General features: G+C 36.9%; 4 protein-coding genes and 2 non-coding genes across 6 annotated transcripts; all 6 read right to left on the reverse strand.

Moving 5' to 3' along the window:
- Positions 1-406: 406 nt before the first annotated feature.
- Bm648 (Uncharacterized protein) lies at positions 407-1117 on the reverse strand (the record flags this gene model as incomplete). The annotated part of the gene is made up of 3 exons (XM_043077275.1): positions 407-565; positions 759-850; positions 1042-1117. The coding sequence occupies 3 exons, from the start codon at positions 1115-1117 to the stop codon at positions 407-409; spliced, it is 327 nt and encodes a 108-aa protein (XP_042933209.1).
- A 1264-nt stretch (positions 1118-2381) lies between these two features.
- On the reverse strand, positions 2382-2463 carry Bm14635. Its single transcript has one exon. It is a non-coding gene; the product is annotated as a tRNA-Leu (tRNA).
- A 74-nt stretch (positions 2464-2537) lies between these two features.
- Positions 2538-2619, reverse strand: Bm14634. Its single transcript has one exon. It is a non-coding gene; the product is annotated as a tRNA-Leu (tRNA).
- A 1446-nt stretch (positions 2620-4065) lies between these two features.
- Bm1748 (Uncharacterized protein) lies at positions 4066-6136 on the reverse strand (the record flags this gene model as incomplete). The annotated part of the gene is made up of 3 exons (XM_043077276.1): positions 4066-4341; positions 4785-4940; positions 5987-6136. The coding sequence occupies 3 exons, from the start codon at positions 6134-6136 to the stop codon at positions 4066-4068; spliced, it is 582 nt and encodes a 193-aa protein (XP_042933210.1).
- Positions 6137-7567: 1431 nt separating this feature from the next.
- Positions 7568-9675, reverse strand: Bm18583 (uncharacterized protein; the record flags this gene model as incomplete). Its single annotated transcript, XM_001900611.2, has 5 exons — positions 7568-7679; positions 8038-8195; positions 8289-8512; positions 8814-8942; positions 9243-9675. 5 exons carry the CDS (start codon positions 9673-9675, stop codon positions 7568-7570), a joined length of 1056 nt encoding a protein of 351 aa, XP_001900646.2.
- Positions 9676-10232: 557 nt separating this feature from the next.
- On the reverse strand, positions 10233-14873 carry Bma-gop-1 (Uncharacterized protein; the record flags this gene model as incomplete). Its single annotated transcript, XM_001900610.2, has 17 exons — positions 10233-10496; positions 10768-10929; positions 11000-11151; positions 11253-11376; positions 11460-11588; positions 11659-11867; positions 11946-12059; positions 12215-12315; positions 12403-12527; positions 12755-12925; positions 13088-13296; positions 13371-13476; positions 13548-13696; positions 13838-13971; positions 14303-14431; positions 14570-14642; positions 14780-14873. The coding sequence occupies 17 exons, from the start codon at positions 14871-14873 to the stop codon at positions 10233-10235; spliced, it is 2445 nt and encodes an 814-aa protein (XP_001900645.2).
- Positions 14874-15427: the final 554 nt, after the last annotated feature.

Here is a 15427-nt window from a genome sequence, read left to right on the forward strand (position 1 = left end):
TCTGTACTCCCACAAAGATGAATCCTTGAAGCAGAAAAGCGTACGCTTCTAAAAATAACATACACATTGTCAAAAGAGAATAAATATGACAGAATAAAATTATGTGTGGATAAAGTGAAACAAAATAAAGTGAGGAAGGGTGGTATATGTGAAACACCTCTTTAGTATCTAGCGAGTTAATGTAAAAAAGTATATGTGTTTCGGAATGCTTATAACAGTAGTAATCAGAAGGTGAACGAAGTTTTATCCGAATCAATGGTCAAGGACTAGTTAAAACGACATCATCACGACCCACCGCTATTCGATTTTTTCAAGCTTCTCTGCACAGTTCATCACCAAGCCCGATAATAACAATGATATCACAGCACAAATTATCGATTTTCTTGAAACACCTCGTGCTGTGATGTTAACAGTGATGATGACCGTGAGGATGATAATGAAAATGCCGGTGACGACCACGATGATGATGACGACGACGACCACTACCACCATCACCATCATCATCATCATCACCAGCACCACTACTACTGCTACGATCCATCCCAAATGCTTCGCTCCTCCTGGTCTATTCTGCGGCGTGTATGTTACGTTATGTATATATGAGTATGTTGTTTTATGTATGTGTGTGTGTGTGTGTGATGTGTGTATGTGTGTGTCGATGATAGTGCCACCGACCACAATATGCTCTGGAAACGGCCATGCACTTTTCATGCTTTCTTTAGGCATTGTTCCTTGAAGTGCACGACTATCAAATAAACCTTAGCTACCCCGATGATATGCACCGATATCACACCACACTGCACAATTCCAGAATTGCAGGATAGTGCTGCAGCACAACAGGATGCAGTAACTACTCATGGAAACTTGAATAACCGATAACTGCTTTCTTGTACCGACTGAACGAAGCACCAGTTCATGTAAAAACTACCAGATGTTAAGGGCAGTAGAAACACGGGGAATCTAGGATAGATCGATCCTGCGAATGAATTAGCATAATCGAGAGAGTGTCACGACTGACGAAATGATTACAGAAACATAAACCATGGTAGCAAGATCGCTGTAAGGTCTCTTTAACAACATATATACATCCTACCGATGGATTGGGAGCAGAGAACATCGACAGAACCTAACACTTTCCCGGCTGATTTGCAGCAGCAGCGGGAAATGCTGCAGTGTAGAGGGATGAAAAGGTGCTTCTGCTGGTATAATCTGAAGGACAAATGTTAGGTTTCTCTCACTCATCTATCTTGAACTATTCTACTTACCCTTCCATACACTCTTCTCTGCTTCGGTACCCGAGATATCCAGTAACCCGTGGGAACTCACATCAAACAAAAAACAAACTGAGGCATTTTTGGGATACAAAGATGACAATAAGAAACACACGGATTCTTATAACAAAATGAATCGAAAGGCTGCAATGAGCTGCAAGTATGCGACACAACGCGACAGTGTAACTGCAAATACCGTTACAGCTCCCGTACTGAGGCAACGGGCAACAGTCTTTGTAGTACTGCATTTGTTGGCTCAATGCCATTTTGTTGTTAATGTCGCGCTGCAATGCAAACGATTTAGTGTGACGCAGTGCAGTTGGCACTTCGGACGGACAAACATTTATGCAGGGAAAAGATCGCGCGGTTTTAAAGTTCACTGCACTGGAAGCATTTTCAATGCATTGGCCAGTGTAGCACTAAGAAAGGTCAGAGGGCAGAAGAATAGTGAGAATGCCAGTGCTGTCTTGATGGGAAGGAAGGTGAACAGTAGCTAGTTGGAAGGTCACAGGTTATCATCCATCATCCATGTATCTTTGTTATTTGCGTGTTGGAGCATTATACCACTTGGGGCAGTGTGCTTATTACAGAACCAATAGTTGCATTGGCGCAATGTGTATGAGGTTTGCATCTTATCAATAGAAGAGGAACAAATAGAGAGGCGGCAAGGTGCTCGAGCGATTTCGAGATCTAAGAAACAGAAATGTCAGCCATCAAACTTATCCTTCTACATTAGAATATGAAATGATATTTAGAACATGAGCAGGAGTGCAATGTCAGTTCCAAGCACTACTGTTATCATCTTTCTTGTGGTCATGTCCCATTCGTATTTTGTGTCAATTCTCTTAGTGACGTGATATTAACAGGTATGAATAGAATGAGAGACGCTTTCCCTTTCATAGTGATTAATCGGAATCGGAAGAACTGATCCGAGAGAGGAGTAGAAATAAAGGTATTCGAATCAGTATTTTCATGGAATTTAAGCATTTCATGAAATGAAACACAACACGGTCGTCTCCTTTGCTTCTGGGTAATGAATATAAACAGATATGAATCTAGCAGACGTTTGATAGCTTGAAAGGTATGCAACCTGCAAAGTAGTCGTCTACTTAACGAGAGTGGGACTCGAACCCAGGCCTCCGAGGAGACTGGTGCCTTAAACCAGCGTCTTAGACCGCCCGGCCATCTCGCCCTCACGGCTTTAACACACATCGTATAGTCAATAAGTGGCAGATTTTCTGACAAAAGCAGTACCCCCAGACACTTTGACGAGAGTGGGATTCGAACCCACGCCTCCGGAGAGACTGGTGCCTAAAACCAGCGCCTTAGACCACTCGGCCATCTCGCCCTAACAACAATTCGCATCGGTGGCTATTTTACCATTCGAAAGCTCAACAGCCAACGTGAAGAACAAATTTCGGTGGATGATGGATTGACACCAGTTCACCTTCTCATGCCAACACGTACAATCACCGCCACCAGTAATGGCGTCAGTCTTACTGCTAGCACACATGTCAAGAAATTGTCTTCGACTGTGGAACAGTCCGCTTTTCCTGTCCTCTCCACTGTCATCCATAACTGAGGTAGCAGCAGCAGCAACAGCAGGAAAGTTGCTATTATGGCATTCAGCAGTGCACTCAATTAGCACACTGTTCTCAATAATATTATCCCAATTTCCGATTCAGTTCACTTTCTTACTAGCCAAACTCACCAACCACTGGTAATAATCTTACACTCTTTTGATCGATGGTTTTGAAAATTTCGTTACGTCTTTTTCAAGAGCCTAACGTTGTTTAGGAGCGCTCATTAAAGCACACACAGGAAGATCAAGGTGGTATTCCCGTAAACCCTGCTCCACTTGATGTCTTACTGCTTATGGAAAATCAAACTGGTGAACTCCAACACCTCCAGCTCTGACTTAAAGTTCCCCGTTTCGAACTACTGAACAAAACCGTCCCACCTTCTTTCTTCCTTACGTTGAAATCTGAGTGAAAAATACCTTCTATTCAAGCCTGAGCCACTTACAGGACTACTCCGCCCAGCATACGTCCCACTCCCGAATGTGTTCAAAGCCAAATCAATTCATCTACACAAAAATATCTCGCTTAGTTCACCGTTTGAACAAGTTGCCCCCCTTCATCCTACAATCCTAGCAAGCACTCACGAAATGCATTCGCCATATTTTGAAATGTAACAATTCCCGCATTTCATTCACAATGTGAAAAAAATAAGCGACGATGCTTTATGCACAATGTTACCGATTGCTGAACACGTATAGTAGCGTTGTATTCGTGAACAGACTTTAAATTGACCACACAAAAATACGACGAAAGACTTTGGCACACGCACGGAACAATACTTGTATAAAATATAATCAGTCAGTGTATAGCGAAGCCAATCAAAATACTATATTACTGTATTCGACAAATTTCAAACAAATTTGAAGGTACCCCTAACTGAATAAAGGAAACAAGAACAGGTTCGCACTCGTAACTTTAGAAAAGTTGCAGCCTGAACACCAGTTTGTATTGCAAGTTGATAGGAACTCCACACAAAACTAATCTGCATAAATTCCAAAACGATTGTTCCACATGGCCTCTCTATTACTGCTATTTCGCGAAGGATGCAGTACAAATATTCCAGTCAAAAGAAATTCCAGACAACCCTTGAATTATAATTTACACTTCACATCTACAATATTCTGTCCCATGTATTTTGAATAAAGATTGAGTGAGTTACAGAATTAAAAGACGAAAAAAAGAACAAGACAAAACGAAACATACTGAAAAAAAGTTTATTGAGAAGACGAAAGAGTAACAGGCATAGGGAAATTCTGACATGAATATTTGGAGAAAACATCCGGGCTACACCAAATTGCATTATTCAGAACACGGACAGTAGTAAAAGCAGTAGTAGTGGAAGTATTACTGTTCCTGCTGTCATTATCTTCAAGAAACGCCTGCTGCTTACGAATTTGTGCAGAACGTGATGGCCGACTATACTGCAACCTTGCGATATCACGACGACATATTATGCAGCTCATCCGCATTCTGTTCTCGTTGATTGCATGCTAAAACGAATGATACAGAAAAAAATAAAACCAAGAAAGTGAATGAATTTTCGAATTTAAACACCACCTAGAAATGAAAACCTGAGTCATTAACAAAGGAGATAAATCGCAACTACAGTTGCACTTAACATGAGTTTTATGGATTATTCGCTTAAAATAATTGTCTGTTCATAAAGGAACATCTGTAATAATAGCCTTTATGGATTTTTAGAATAGGTTTTCATCTTTTTTGTACGAAAAATGAAACTGCTTACAAAAATCAAATTTGTTCAAAATCAGGAGCATACACGAAGAAAAATACACACATAAAATATCGAATGTTTCAAATACTGAAGACTAATCTAACCTAATTATATCATGTCGGCATTTCAGGCTTGTAACACAAGAACATTAATGAAATCATAGACAGCACAAGTTCCTCAAAACCTGAAATAGTAACCTACCTCAATTAACTGGACCGCACAGTTCCTGCAGAATACTTTATGGCTGCAAGGAAAGGCTCGAACTGATGCACGCCGCTGCACACATACACAGCATTCATCATCTACTCCATTGGCCCGATCTTCAGGTTCACAAGCAAGTTTTGTCTTCAAACGCTTCTGAAAGCTTGATTTCTTTAAGATTATGAATAGGATAGCAGAACAAGACTTGTATCCCAAGAAATTTTGAAAATCAAATCTTCCTCAAGAAAAGGAACACAACTCGGTTTAAAAAAGTATAAAGGCCTTTTTGTGGAGCAAAAATAGTCTGAAGGGCTTCAGATATGGGACCCCATTCTTTATATCTTTTTTCATTGGGATATAATTATCCTCTGATTCACCTATTGTGACAAGAAGCTTATGACAGATGACATAATAACTCATACAGTTGAATTTGTAATCAGGCTTACTAAATTATTCTAATGCAAGATCACTCAAATACGGGATCTCATCCTTTATATCGTTTCTCATCAAAATCGAACGGTATTCTGTGCTTTAAATTGAACTGATAGGATTTGTTAAAGTGTGAACAGCGCTATTCAACTCTAACTTCACTGTTTTCTTCCCTATAACAGTAGTCGAAAATGCGAGATGGATATCCCATCTTCAAGAGCTATCTCGAGATCGCTGTGTCATAAGAGAAAACATAACAAACAGAAGAGAGTATCTATAATGCTGACGTTTTACGAATTACGACAGTGCCCATATGTTGGTGAGATAGTGAAATACAGCAAGAGTGAAAAGCAATGATCACGCAGAGCAAGCTGAACGATCAATGGTGGTGTGCTATTGAAGTGACGAAGAACCCAACCCAGCTCACAGTGACAACACTAATCATCACCCTGTCAATCTCTATTGGGAATAAGCAGGTCACCTCGTGATGAACAAGGACGAAAAGCATATTTCATGTGTGTGTGACAGTTCGCAAATGCATGCAAAAGTGGTGGTATTGATGCTATTCACGGATAATATCGAAATCCGTTCTCCTCAGAGCTCAAAATCGGTGGGTAGTGGTCATTTGCCGAGCCATCGGGAATAACAGCCAACGAATGCCGTACAACTAACCACAGTGAGGCCCTACGAAGGTCCTAGGCATAACAACAAGAAAAGAAGATAGTAACAATAACGGTAGGCAAGTGATCTCGGCGATTCAGCATAAAACTTACCAGCAAAGCATCGATGTGTTGTCGTTGTGGCGAGGATAACCTGGCAGTGGAGCAACATGTCGGCTCACTACCTAGCAAGCAGTGCTCAGACTCAGGTCCAGGTGGCCGAACTCGTCGCCTCAAGAAATGTACTAGTCCAGAAAGTACCATGCCTTAACGCCTCAGGCCACGTAGACACCCGCACAGACTAATGCACACACCAAGCAGTGATCTATTGGCTTTTGCCACACCATAAGGGATCGTCCCCGGAGATGTCCTACAGCGACACACACACACAGACAGACAGACAACTCGTTGTCATTTGCCCCTCCTCCGTCTAGACAGTCCTCTTCTCTACCTCTCTTCACTTGATACATGGTCGACTCCAGACGTCCCATCTCTCTTCCACTTCCACACCGAAAAAATGACATGCAATTAGGCGTAGGGATGACACGACGTCTGCGCTCATTGTAAATGTGCGCCTGACACGCCCATTTGTCTGGTACAGTTGGACCTGTTTGTCTAAAGATAGAAGATATCTGAACGGTTGCAGGGATCATCATCAACCCATTATTTGCATGGACAGGGAGTGGACGGGCGATCAGGTCAAAAGACGACAAGCAGACTGATAATGATGCGTGCCGTGAAGCCAAACTGACTACCTGCATACCTGTCCCCATTACTACTTGTCTTAACACTCTGCAGCCCTGCAAACATTTTTTATCAAAATATCAACTATAACAATACGAATGCACGCACAAAACATTTTTTTAAGGATGGCAAGGGGTAGATGCAAAAGGCAATCAGCACAGTTGTGGAAAAAACAATAAAACTAGACAATCAATGTCTGAAATATGTACAGATAAAACAAGCACAACATTACGATTTGCAACAAAAAATTATGTCGTCCAACAACAGTAAGACGCAGTTCGTGTAATGCACACATACAACAATAGAAACTGGGACGTACTACAAATATATACACAAACCAAATGAACGATTTGAAAAGGCTGAAAGAGGAATGAAGGATCAATAAAGCACTAGCACTACTTTTAGCGAAACACAATGAGTAATCTGTTCCATAGACAATATTTCAGAAGTAAAAGATGCGCAAATAGTTTCGACGATGAACGTAACTATTTTGTACGAATCTGTATTAATTTAAATACCACAAATAGATAGAAGTGCGTTTGGATTTCGACTGATTTTCTAATTAATATAAAAAAAGAACATAAAAAATGTTCTTTCCAAAACTTAGAGCGACATTTCTAACAAAGACTCTACCACTTTATATGGTGGGTCACTAACATCGATAATCTTTAAGTATAGGTAATATTTGCCCGCAACCACCACCTTTATGTGTGTCCTGATTTAATATCGACATATTAAAAGTAAAAAATCCAAACAATATACTCTTTTGAATTATACACGTATAATTAACTGATTCTTTCAAACAAGAAGTACAAAACATGAGGTAAATCATTAGTGATTCCATTAAAGTATAACCGGCATGATCTATCAATGCTGCCGCTGCCTGTCGTCAAATAATTTGAAAATATTTTCCATTTGAGGTAACAAATTATAATGTATATAGAAAATAAACTACACTCGAGTTCTATAAGTCTGTGTGCTGACATTAACCAGTGTTTTTGCATGCCGACTAGTCCATTCGTGCATCATAATCATGGTATCTAACAATGCTTTTCGTGCTTCCCTGCAATTCATATCTACCAGTTAATCTTCATTGATGATTATTTTTTGATAGCGCCATGCAACAGCGCTATATTCTCAAAGTACTATATATTTTTAAAAGCATGCTGTACAGTTGATATATTTTGCTTTACCGTCAACTATCAGCGTTTAAGCAGATGAGCTGAACGGATTTGCGTAAATTTTAGATAAAAATTAACTTGTTAAGACAACTAATACCATTACAAAAGTTTGACTTTATCTCATTAATAGAAAAACAAAGCAGAATAACTCAAGACTCGAATAAAATAATAAATGTATTAAATTGACTCTTACAGCACTAGCTACCAAGTTCGCAATTTTAACTTCTTGTCTAAACTCACTTGGTTAATGTGATATTTAAGGTTATACCATCTCTTACGGCAGCATAACATTCATCCACTAATTCTGGCCATTTCATCCAAAGTTTTCGCTGCGCGAAACGACACACTTCATACAGTGCACAAGCACAGTTGGATTCAATCTCTTCAATCTCATCTGCCTGTAGTTGCTCCGATTTATAAAAATACTCAATCTTTTAAGTAGTTTTAATACTGGTATAAATTAAATGAAATGAAAAATTTTCAAAATACACCTCCCCAATTATTGTTTCCAACCAGCCCTTAATCGACGAAACGATACAGAATAAAATATCATTAGATTCCAGATCACATCGAGCGTGTTCTCGCGGCCAATTAGCAATCAAAAGATGTGCCACAAGTTCCGGGAGTCCTTGCCCGATTTTTTTTCCCAATAAGACGTAATTTGACATTAAAACATTGATTTCTTGCGCAAAAGCTGATCGGAAGCTTTTCTGTCCTGCAATCATCAACAACAAGAATTTCTTCAACAGTTTAAAACAAGAAATCATCGCCAGTCACTAAAAATTAATTACACTGTCTCTAAAAACTTCAAAAAAGAAGGTTAAACACTCAATATAACGCCTTTTTTTTGTAGAGAAGAATAAGTAGAATTCTAAATATATACCAAGTAAAAGTAGGGTTTAATGACACAAAATTACTTCATATTCTTTAGATATCCTAGCATCGTTTCGCATTCACGGCCTAAGTAGATTTTTGAAATAGCCTGAATTATTTAATTTACAAAAGTAATAACTTACTGACTGCCATAATAGCAGCGGTTACTGCAAATCCTCTGACTTCCTGTATTGCGACACTTGCAACGTGACAAGCAAATCGATTCCAGTCTTCATCACTGAGGCATAACCTTCCTTCATTCATTGCAGTTCCTGGAACAAAAATTCAGTCATTTTTTACAATTTTCGTTTAAGTGAAAATAAGTAATTTTGATCGTGGACCAGTATTTTTAGCATTGATAAGAGTTTTATATTTTCTATTCTCCTAATATGAAAATTAAGACGAAAAAAAAAGCATCAAAATTTAAAAAACTCGGTAGACTTCTAATGTTTTAGTCTTTTGACTTGATGGAAATAACTATTTCATCATAAAAAGCAGTACCATAAGACATTTCCGGAGATAGAGGAAAAAAGTATTATAAGTTTGCTGAATAATGAGCAAAGAAATTTTACTGAATTTGTCATGCATCGAGCAACAATCGCTAACAGCAAGGTCAAACAAACTGATGAGTTCATCTGCAGTTATCATAGAGGCATCTAGAGGTTTTCGTGTCTCTTTACCGTCGAAAGCACTTCGCAGCATCATTTCTCCCAGTTGCAATTCATTAATAGATTGCTTCTCTTTCTTCCCTTGCTCCAATGATTTCCTTTTCGCACTACCATCACTGAGCGCTGATTCGATATTTTTAAACATCTGATGTCCCCGAGCTATCTTCATATTTCTTTCTCGAGTTTTCTTCTCCCCGAAGCTTTTGAGCGGCGAATTATTTCTGGTAATCGTTAGTTTGCTTAGTTTCTCAGTAGTACTGCAATCCAAACTAAGATCTCGATAAATTGTCGAATTATTAATTCCTGATTGAATGTCAGTGGGTCCATCATTGGACATAGCACACACCTGAAAAACTACTTTTATCACTTCGCTCTATCACTTTTAGCAGCTAGGAAGCAATGCAAAAGTTTCTTGCACTAAAAAAATCTTAAATCTAATTTTTTTCTAACCTATAACGCCATAAAAACCACTGCAATTTCTCATTAGAGAAATTAACAAGAAATAAAAATAATAAGAAATGTGACAGAGGCAGATATATTAATGCAATGCATTTTCTCACGTAGAAATCAGTAAATACAAAAAGGAATGTTAAGTACTTCATTCAAGAACTAATAAATAGTTCAAGTCAAAATACACGTACAAAAACGGATTACAATCCAGAAGTATTATTATAAATACTGTATACTGAAATCCGTCAAAGGGGTCTGGGGTTTATTAAATTACTCTATAAATTAACGAAATTCATAGAGGGAGTAAGGATAAGCTGTTGAGGGTCTTATTAATACAACAAATGATTACACCCTGCAAAATAAATACATAGAATGACGAAAAAATAAATAACACTGATGTAGAATTAGTTTCACAATTTTTCTAATATTTATATAATCTTGGATTTACATGTCTTCTACTTTCCAATCTTCATTTGTTGAAGGACCTGCACCATGTTCAGGATCATCGGGAACAATATTTAATGAACAGCTGGACGATCTGCTGCTACATGGACTGCATATTTGTGGCTGTCTTCGTAATGATCCAGGTAGACAACCTTTAACTATCCGAAATGGATTCTTATTATTCCTCAGTGTAGAAGATTTGCGTGCAATCCCGAACAAATCACAAATCTGATCCAGTTTACACTGCCTTGCTGTCTGTCTACCCTAAAAATTGTTTTTCTATAAAGTATGGCTTAACCTCTATAGTCTGCATTTTTTCACTGCTGATTACTTCTTTTGTTTTTATTAATAGTTTTTATTCAGTATATGTCAGTAAAGAGCAAAAGTTTTAATGCACTGAATTCTACGCATAAAAAAAAAAACAAATATGAAAACTTCAAATCTAAAAAACATAATATCTATTCCGCTGACTGAACAAAACATTTGAATTCCGATGTATGAAAGGAAGATGAGAAATATTTAAAGAAAAAAAAACCTTCGTAAGACGTTGTTTGGCAGCCATACATCGGATATGGTCATCAAACAAAAATTTTGCACTGAAATAAAATGCACCATTTGCTTCCGAACGACTGCTTGCATTATTAACAATAATATGAAGCGCACGACTGTCACCAAGATCACTCGTTAGCTGTGTGTCCTAAAATGATATATTCACTGATCGAAAAACTGCCATCATATGATTTCGTTTAGGACAGTATGAAATTTACTTGTAAAAGACCAACAAATCGGACAATGGCCCATCCCATACGCCTGCTATCTGGTTCTACCAATATCAACTGCGCCTGGTCCGTAACAAGGAATCGATGAACTTTTTCGCTTTTCTCATTCATAACTGTGCAAGCAAGCAAATCACTGTTTTCTATAACCAACAATGCTACGCAAAGTATAAAGAGTGAAATTAAATTAAAAAATAGAATTAAAAATAAATAGAAAAAAAAAGAAAGAGAAACAAATCGAAACCGAGGTTGATACAGTCGTTTACTTCAACAAACGCATCAATTTTAGATAATATCGGTAATCGTGTCTCTTCTTCATCGCGCAGATCTAATGCGAAATGCCTCAAGTGAAAGAACAGCTGGATATTCTAAAAAAAAAAAAAAAAAAATTATAAGCACTGCGCCTAGTACACATATATTAGGATAAAGTTAAACAGAAAAAAATTTTCACCCTTCGAGTTCGTTCTTCATTGCCACATGGTAAGCGCTTATTAAGCGATACACCATTCAGTGGTGTACTAGGAGGAGGAAGCAAAAGCGATGAATCAGTACTGATACTTCCAATTTGGATTTTATTCCGCTAAAAGCAACGATTAGTTTCAAGAAAGCATGGAGTATATTTTTAAAATAATGAAAACATTGGAACAAACCTCGAAATTATAAAATTCATCCTCAAACATCTCCAAAAATAATTCTTCCGAATAAACAGATGGTGTGAGCATGCTAACAAGGCTTGCTATAATTTTTCCTGCTCTCCTTTCACATTCTACTTGCGCATCTACAGATGCATCCATGATCAGTAACAACTGCCTTAAGACAATACAGCATAATTCAACTGTTACTGTACGAATAAACGTGTCTGAAAATTTGCGGCAATGCTTCAACTGGTCGACACTAGATAACAGAAATAACAATTAATGAGCAGCTGAAATAATACCTTTCTCAACACTTCTAATTATGATATCCAGCAATCCATTCAGGAAATTGTCATCGGAAAGACCAACGACATCGGAAGTGAACTGCACAGCATCCAGGATTTCTCTCCTTGCTCCTGAAATATTGCAAAATAAGTTAATTCCATATTGAGATCTAATACAACACAAACAAAAAGAGAGACTGCTATGTTTCGGGCTTAAAATTCCAAAACAATTCAATTCGAACAAAATTATCGATTAGGAATCGCTTTCAGTGTGGTAACGGTAATACCTTTGTTCTGACAAAGGGCATAAATGAAAATAAGTCCGTAAAAAGCCGAATAGTCATGCCTCGAACAATCCAACGCATTCAGATATCCATTAAAAAATGCTCTGAAATTCGTCATTCTGAGATTAGGCTACAGGAAATTCAAATATTCAGTATGAATTTCAAACATACAAATACTAATAGAAATAAACCTCGGTTCTATGTCTTTAGCTTTCATATTCGTAAGAATCCACGATGCTTTTTCATTACGAATCCATTGATACTCTATATCGGAACCATCACCAAAAAAGAATGACGATAAAAGTGTTTGTACTGCCTATAAATTCAGTTTATCTTTTATAACATACATCTGCAATTTATGGATCAACATAAAAAAGGAGAGTGGTACTGAACTACAGCAATAAAAAAGATATTTATGCATAAATACTCAGTATACAAATACAAAAAAATTAAGGACGTCACGCTTAAATTATAAGGAAACAAATAACCCGCTAAGAACTGTTACAAAATACAGTCTCACAAACATCTCACTATTTAACATACATGGAAATCATCGACGATCAGGAGAAACTGAGCAAGAAAGAAAAGAGAAGATACTGGTGTTAAAATAGCGGTGCCGGGATAAAAGTGAATACCGCCAAGAGATGAAAGATACAGCGATCCCAGTAGTCTTTCAAAAACTACTTCTATAAGTACAGCAGAAAGTTTCTCGTCCTAAAATATAAAATTTCAATTATCTGTCAAAATATTTGTAAAAAAATTTGCAACATTTGAAGGAAATGTGACTATTATGTAAATAATCAGAGAATAAAATCCTGTTTATTTCTGAAAAATGACATGAATGAATATAAAAAAGACAGGGAGTCAAAAACCAACTTTTATAAGTAAAATATCGTTGAGGTAATGCATATAATCAAGATAATCATCAATCATAGCATCAAGCTTTTTGCGATTGCTAGATTCATTTTCAGCCGACCGAACAAAATGATCGATTTCAATCGACTGTCTTGCAATAAAATCGCTCAACGCACAGAAGTAAGCTCGAGAGTGAGCACGAACAAAGCTTCGCATTGCTTCGTCTTCTACTTAAAATATCAGAGAAACAATTGCCCTCGATTTCATGTTTTCAATAGAACTACTTTACAAAAATTATGAATACCTCTGTATATGTTCAGCGTGGTCGTTCGTACTGCAATGCGCACCATAGCTTCATTATGATTTTGAAATTTAATGGCTTCTGTGTACAATGGAAAATCTTGATTAACCTGAAAACCACTAGATACGAATATGGAATAAGTCATAATGATAAAGGACTAGTAATAAAAAGCAGACGAACCTCATTGAAAAAAAAGTGTATTGTATACATATTAAGTTTGAAGGAAAGCGTTTTCAAAAAGGATATGTAATAGGCCATGATCTCCTCATTTTCAAAATTAAAGTGATACATAATAATTGAATTAACATGATTATTGCTGAGCAAATAATCTGAAAATAACTGGCATATTAATTATTATAACTACTTAGTTAAAACGCTGTTTCATAAGAAGAATTAAAGAAATCTGCTTTATCATTACTTCAACCTCCCCCCCTAAAAAAAAAAAAAAAAAAAAAAAACGACAGACTAACATAAAGAAGTTTTATGACGTATATTTTCGAATAAAATGTTGAGCGTTTGCAATAGCTGAACACAGATAAAGGATCCACAATTCTGTTTCATTATGGAAAGGAAATATTCCAACATTTGTCGTTCCAAAAAAAAACTGAAAAGTATATTTTAGATGGTTGTTTCTTGTTATCTACTACTCTAAGAAAAATAAGACAAAAATCAGAACGTGTAGCATTTGTATCCATTAATCAGGTCTTTTTCTCTCTTTCGCTGATTGATGTAAACAAGTATGAAATGAGCAGCTAGCAAAACAGAAGAAAAAATTTAGTTCCAAAGCAAACTGTATTCTATTTCATTTCGGTTTCCTATAAATTTTCCTGTAAAATTGATTCCTGCACTAGAATACATATGAAACTGCGCTATGCATTTATAATTAGCATAATGACTTGATATGTAATAAATTTAGGCATACATATATAACTTACTCAAAAACAGAACTTTCATTTTGGTCACCCCAAATTAAAATTTCAGCTATTGCTCTCAGGCATTCCACCAACAATTTACGGTTATTCTCTGTTACTTGCTCGTTCTTGCGAAGTATTTCATGCAAATACCTAAAAAATACTGAAAACAAAAACAAAGAAGAAAAAATAAAGAGGAAATTAAAAATAATCACAAATCTAAAACAGATGAAACAAAAACATTACTACCTAACTTGGACATAACCGTTCAACAAATAATGGACAGCTCACTTTAGATATTCCAACGAATGCGGATTTTTTGGTTTCCACAAGGAAGATATGCCCAGCCGTCTAAGCATCGTATCTGCTCAATAAATCCTAACACTTAAACAAATAAGATCACATGCTCTGAAACGATATGTCATGAAGGTATCTTTCAAGATCGTACTGATACATGGGTCAGACTCACCCAATCTACTTGCTAAGTGTCAATCGCTCTACCCACACTTTCCTTTTCACTTACTCCCACAAAACATCGATAAAAAGGAATAAAGGAACCGTTTGCTTGCGCCATTTGCAATTGTGAAGCAATCATTCTTAAGAAGTAGCAAAACGCATCGGAGAAATGGGTTTGGATGTGATTCGCGACGAAAAACAGAACTTTCCTATCTCTTTGCTATGATGATTGGTCAGAACGAAAACTTTGAGTCCACGTCGATTTCATTTTACTCGTATTAGGAGTTTAATTGAGATGCTTTGGTAATGGCTAGAATACATTCGTATTTTTGATGGTAGCCGAATCAGCCAAGGTAATCAGATTACGCCTAAAAGTAGTTTATGTGTTCTTTGATAATTCGGATCTCAGAGTAGAGAGATTCTTGATTACTTGAATCCGTCAATTATGAGTCCATGAATAACTGCTATTGCGATAAGTTTCCACAATTGCGTATTGCGAAAGTTTCCACAATTTCGTCGCACATCCCTTTATAATTTTATTATTAAAATGTCAGTTTTTTGTAGGATTTGTGCTCAGATTTAAGTTTTTTTTCTGTACCAAAAACATTTCTAAATATTTTGGTAGCATGAAATGGATGGCAGTTGCCGATAAACAATGAAATAATAACCCTGAAATCCCTAAGCTTGTAGTGA

The sequence above is a fragment of the Brugia malayi genome, assembly GCF_000002995.4.
Source record: "Brugia malayi strain FR3 genome assembly, contig: Bm_v4_Chr1_scaffold_001, whole genome shotgun sequence".
Taxonomy (NCBI): domain Eukaryota; kingdom Metazoa; phylum Nematoda; class Chromadorea; order Rhabditida; family Onchocercidae; genus Brugia; species Brugia malayi.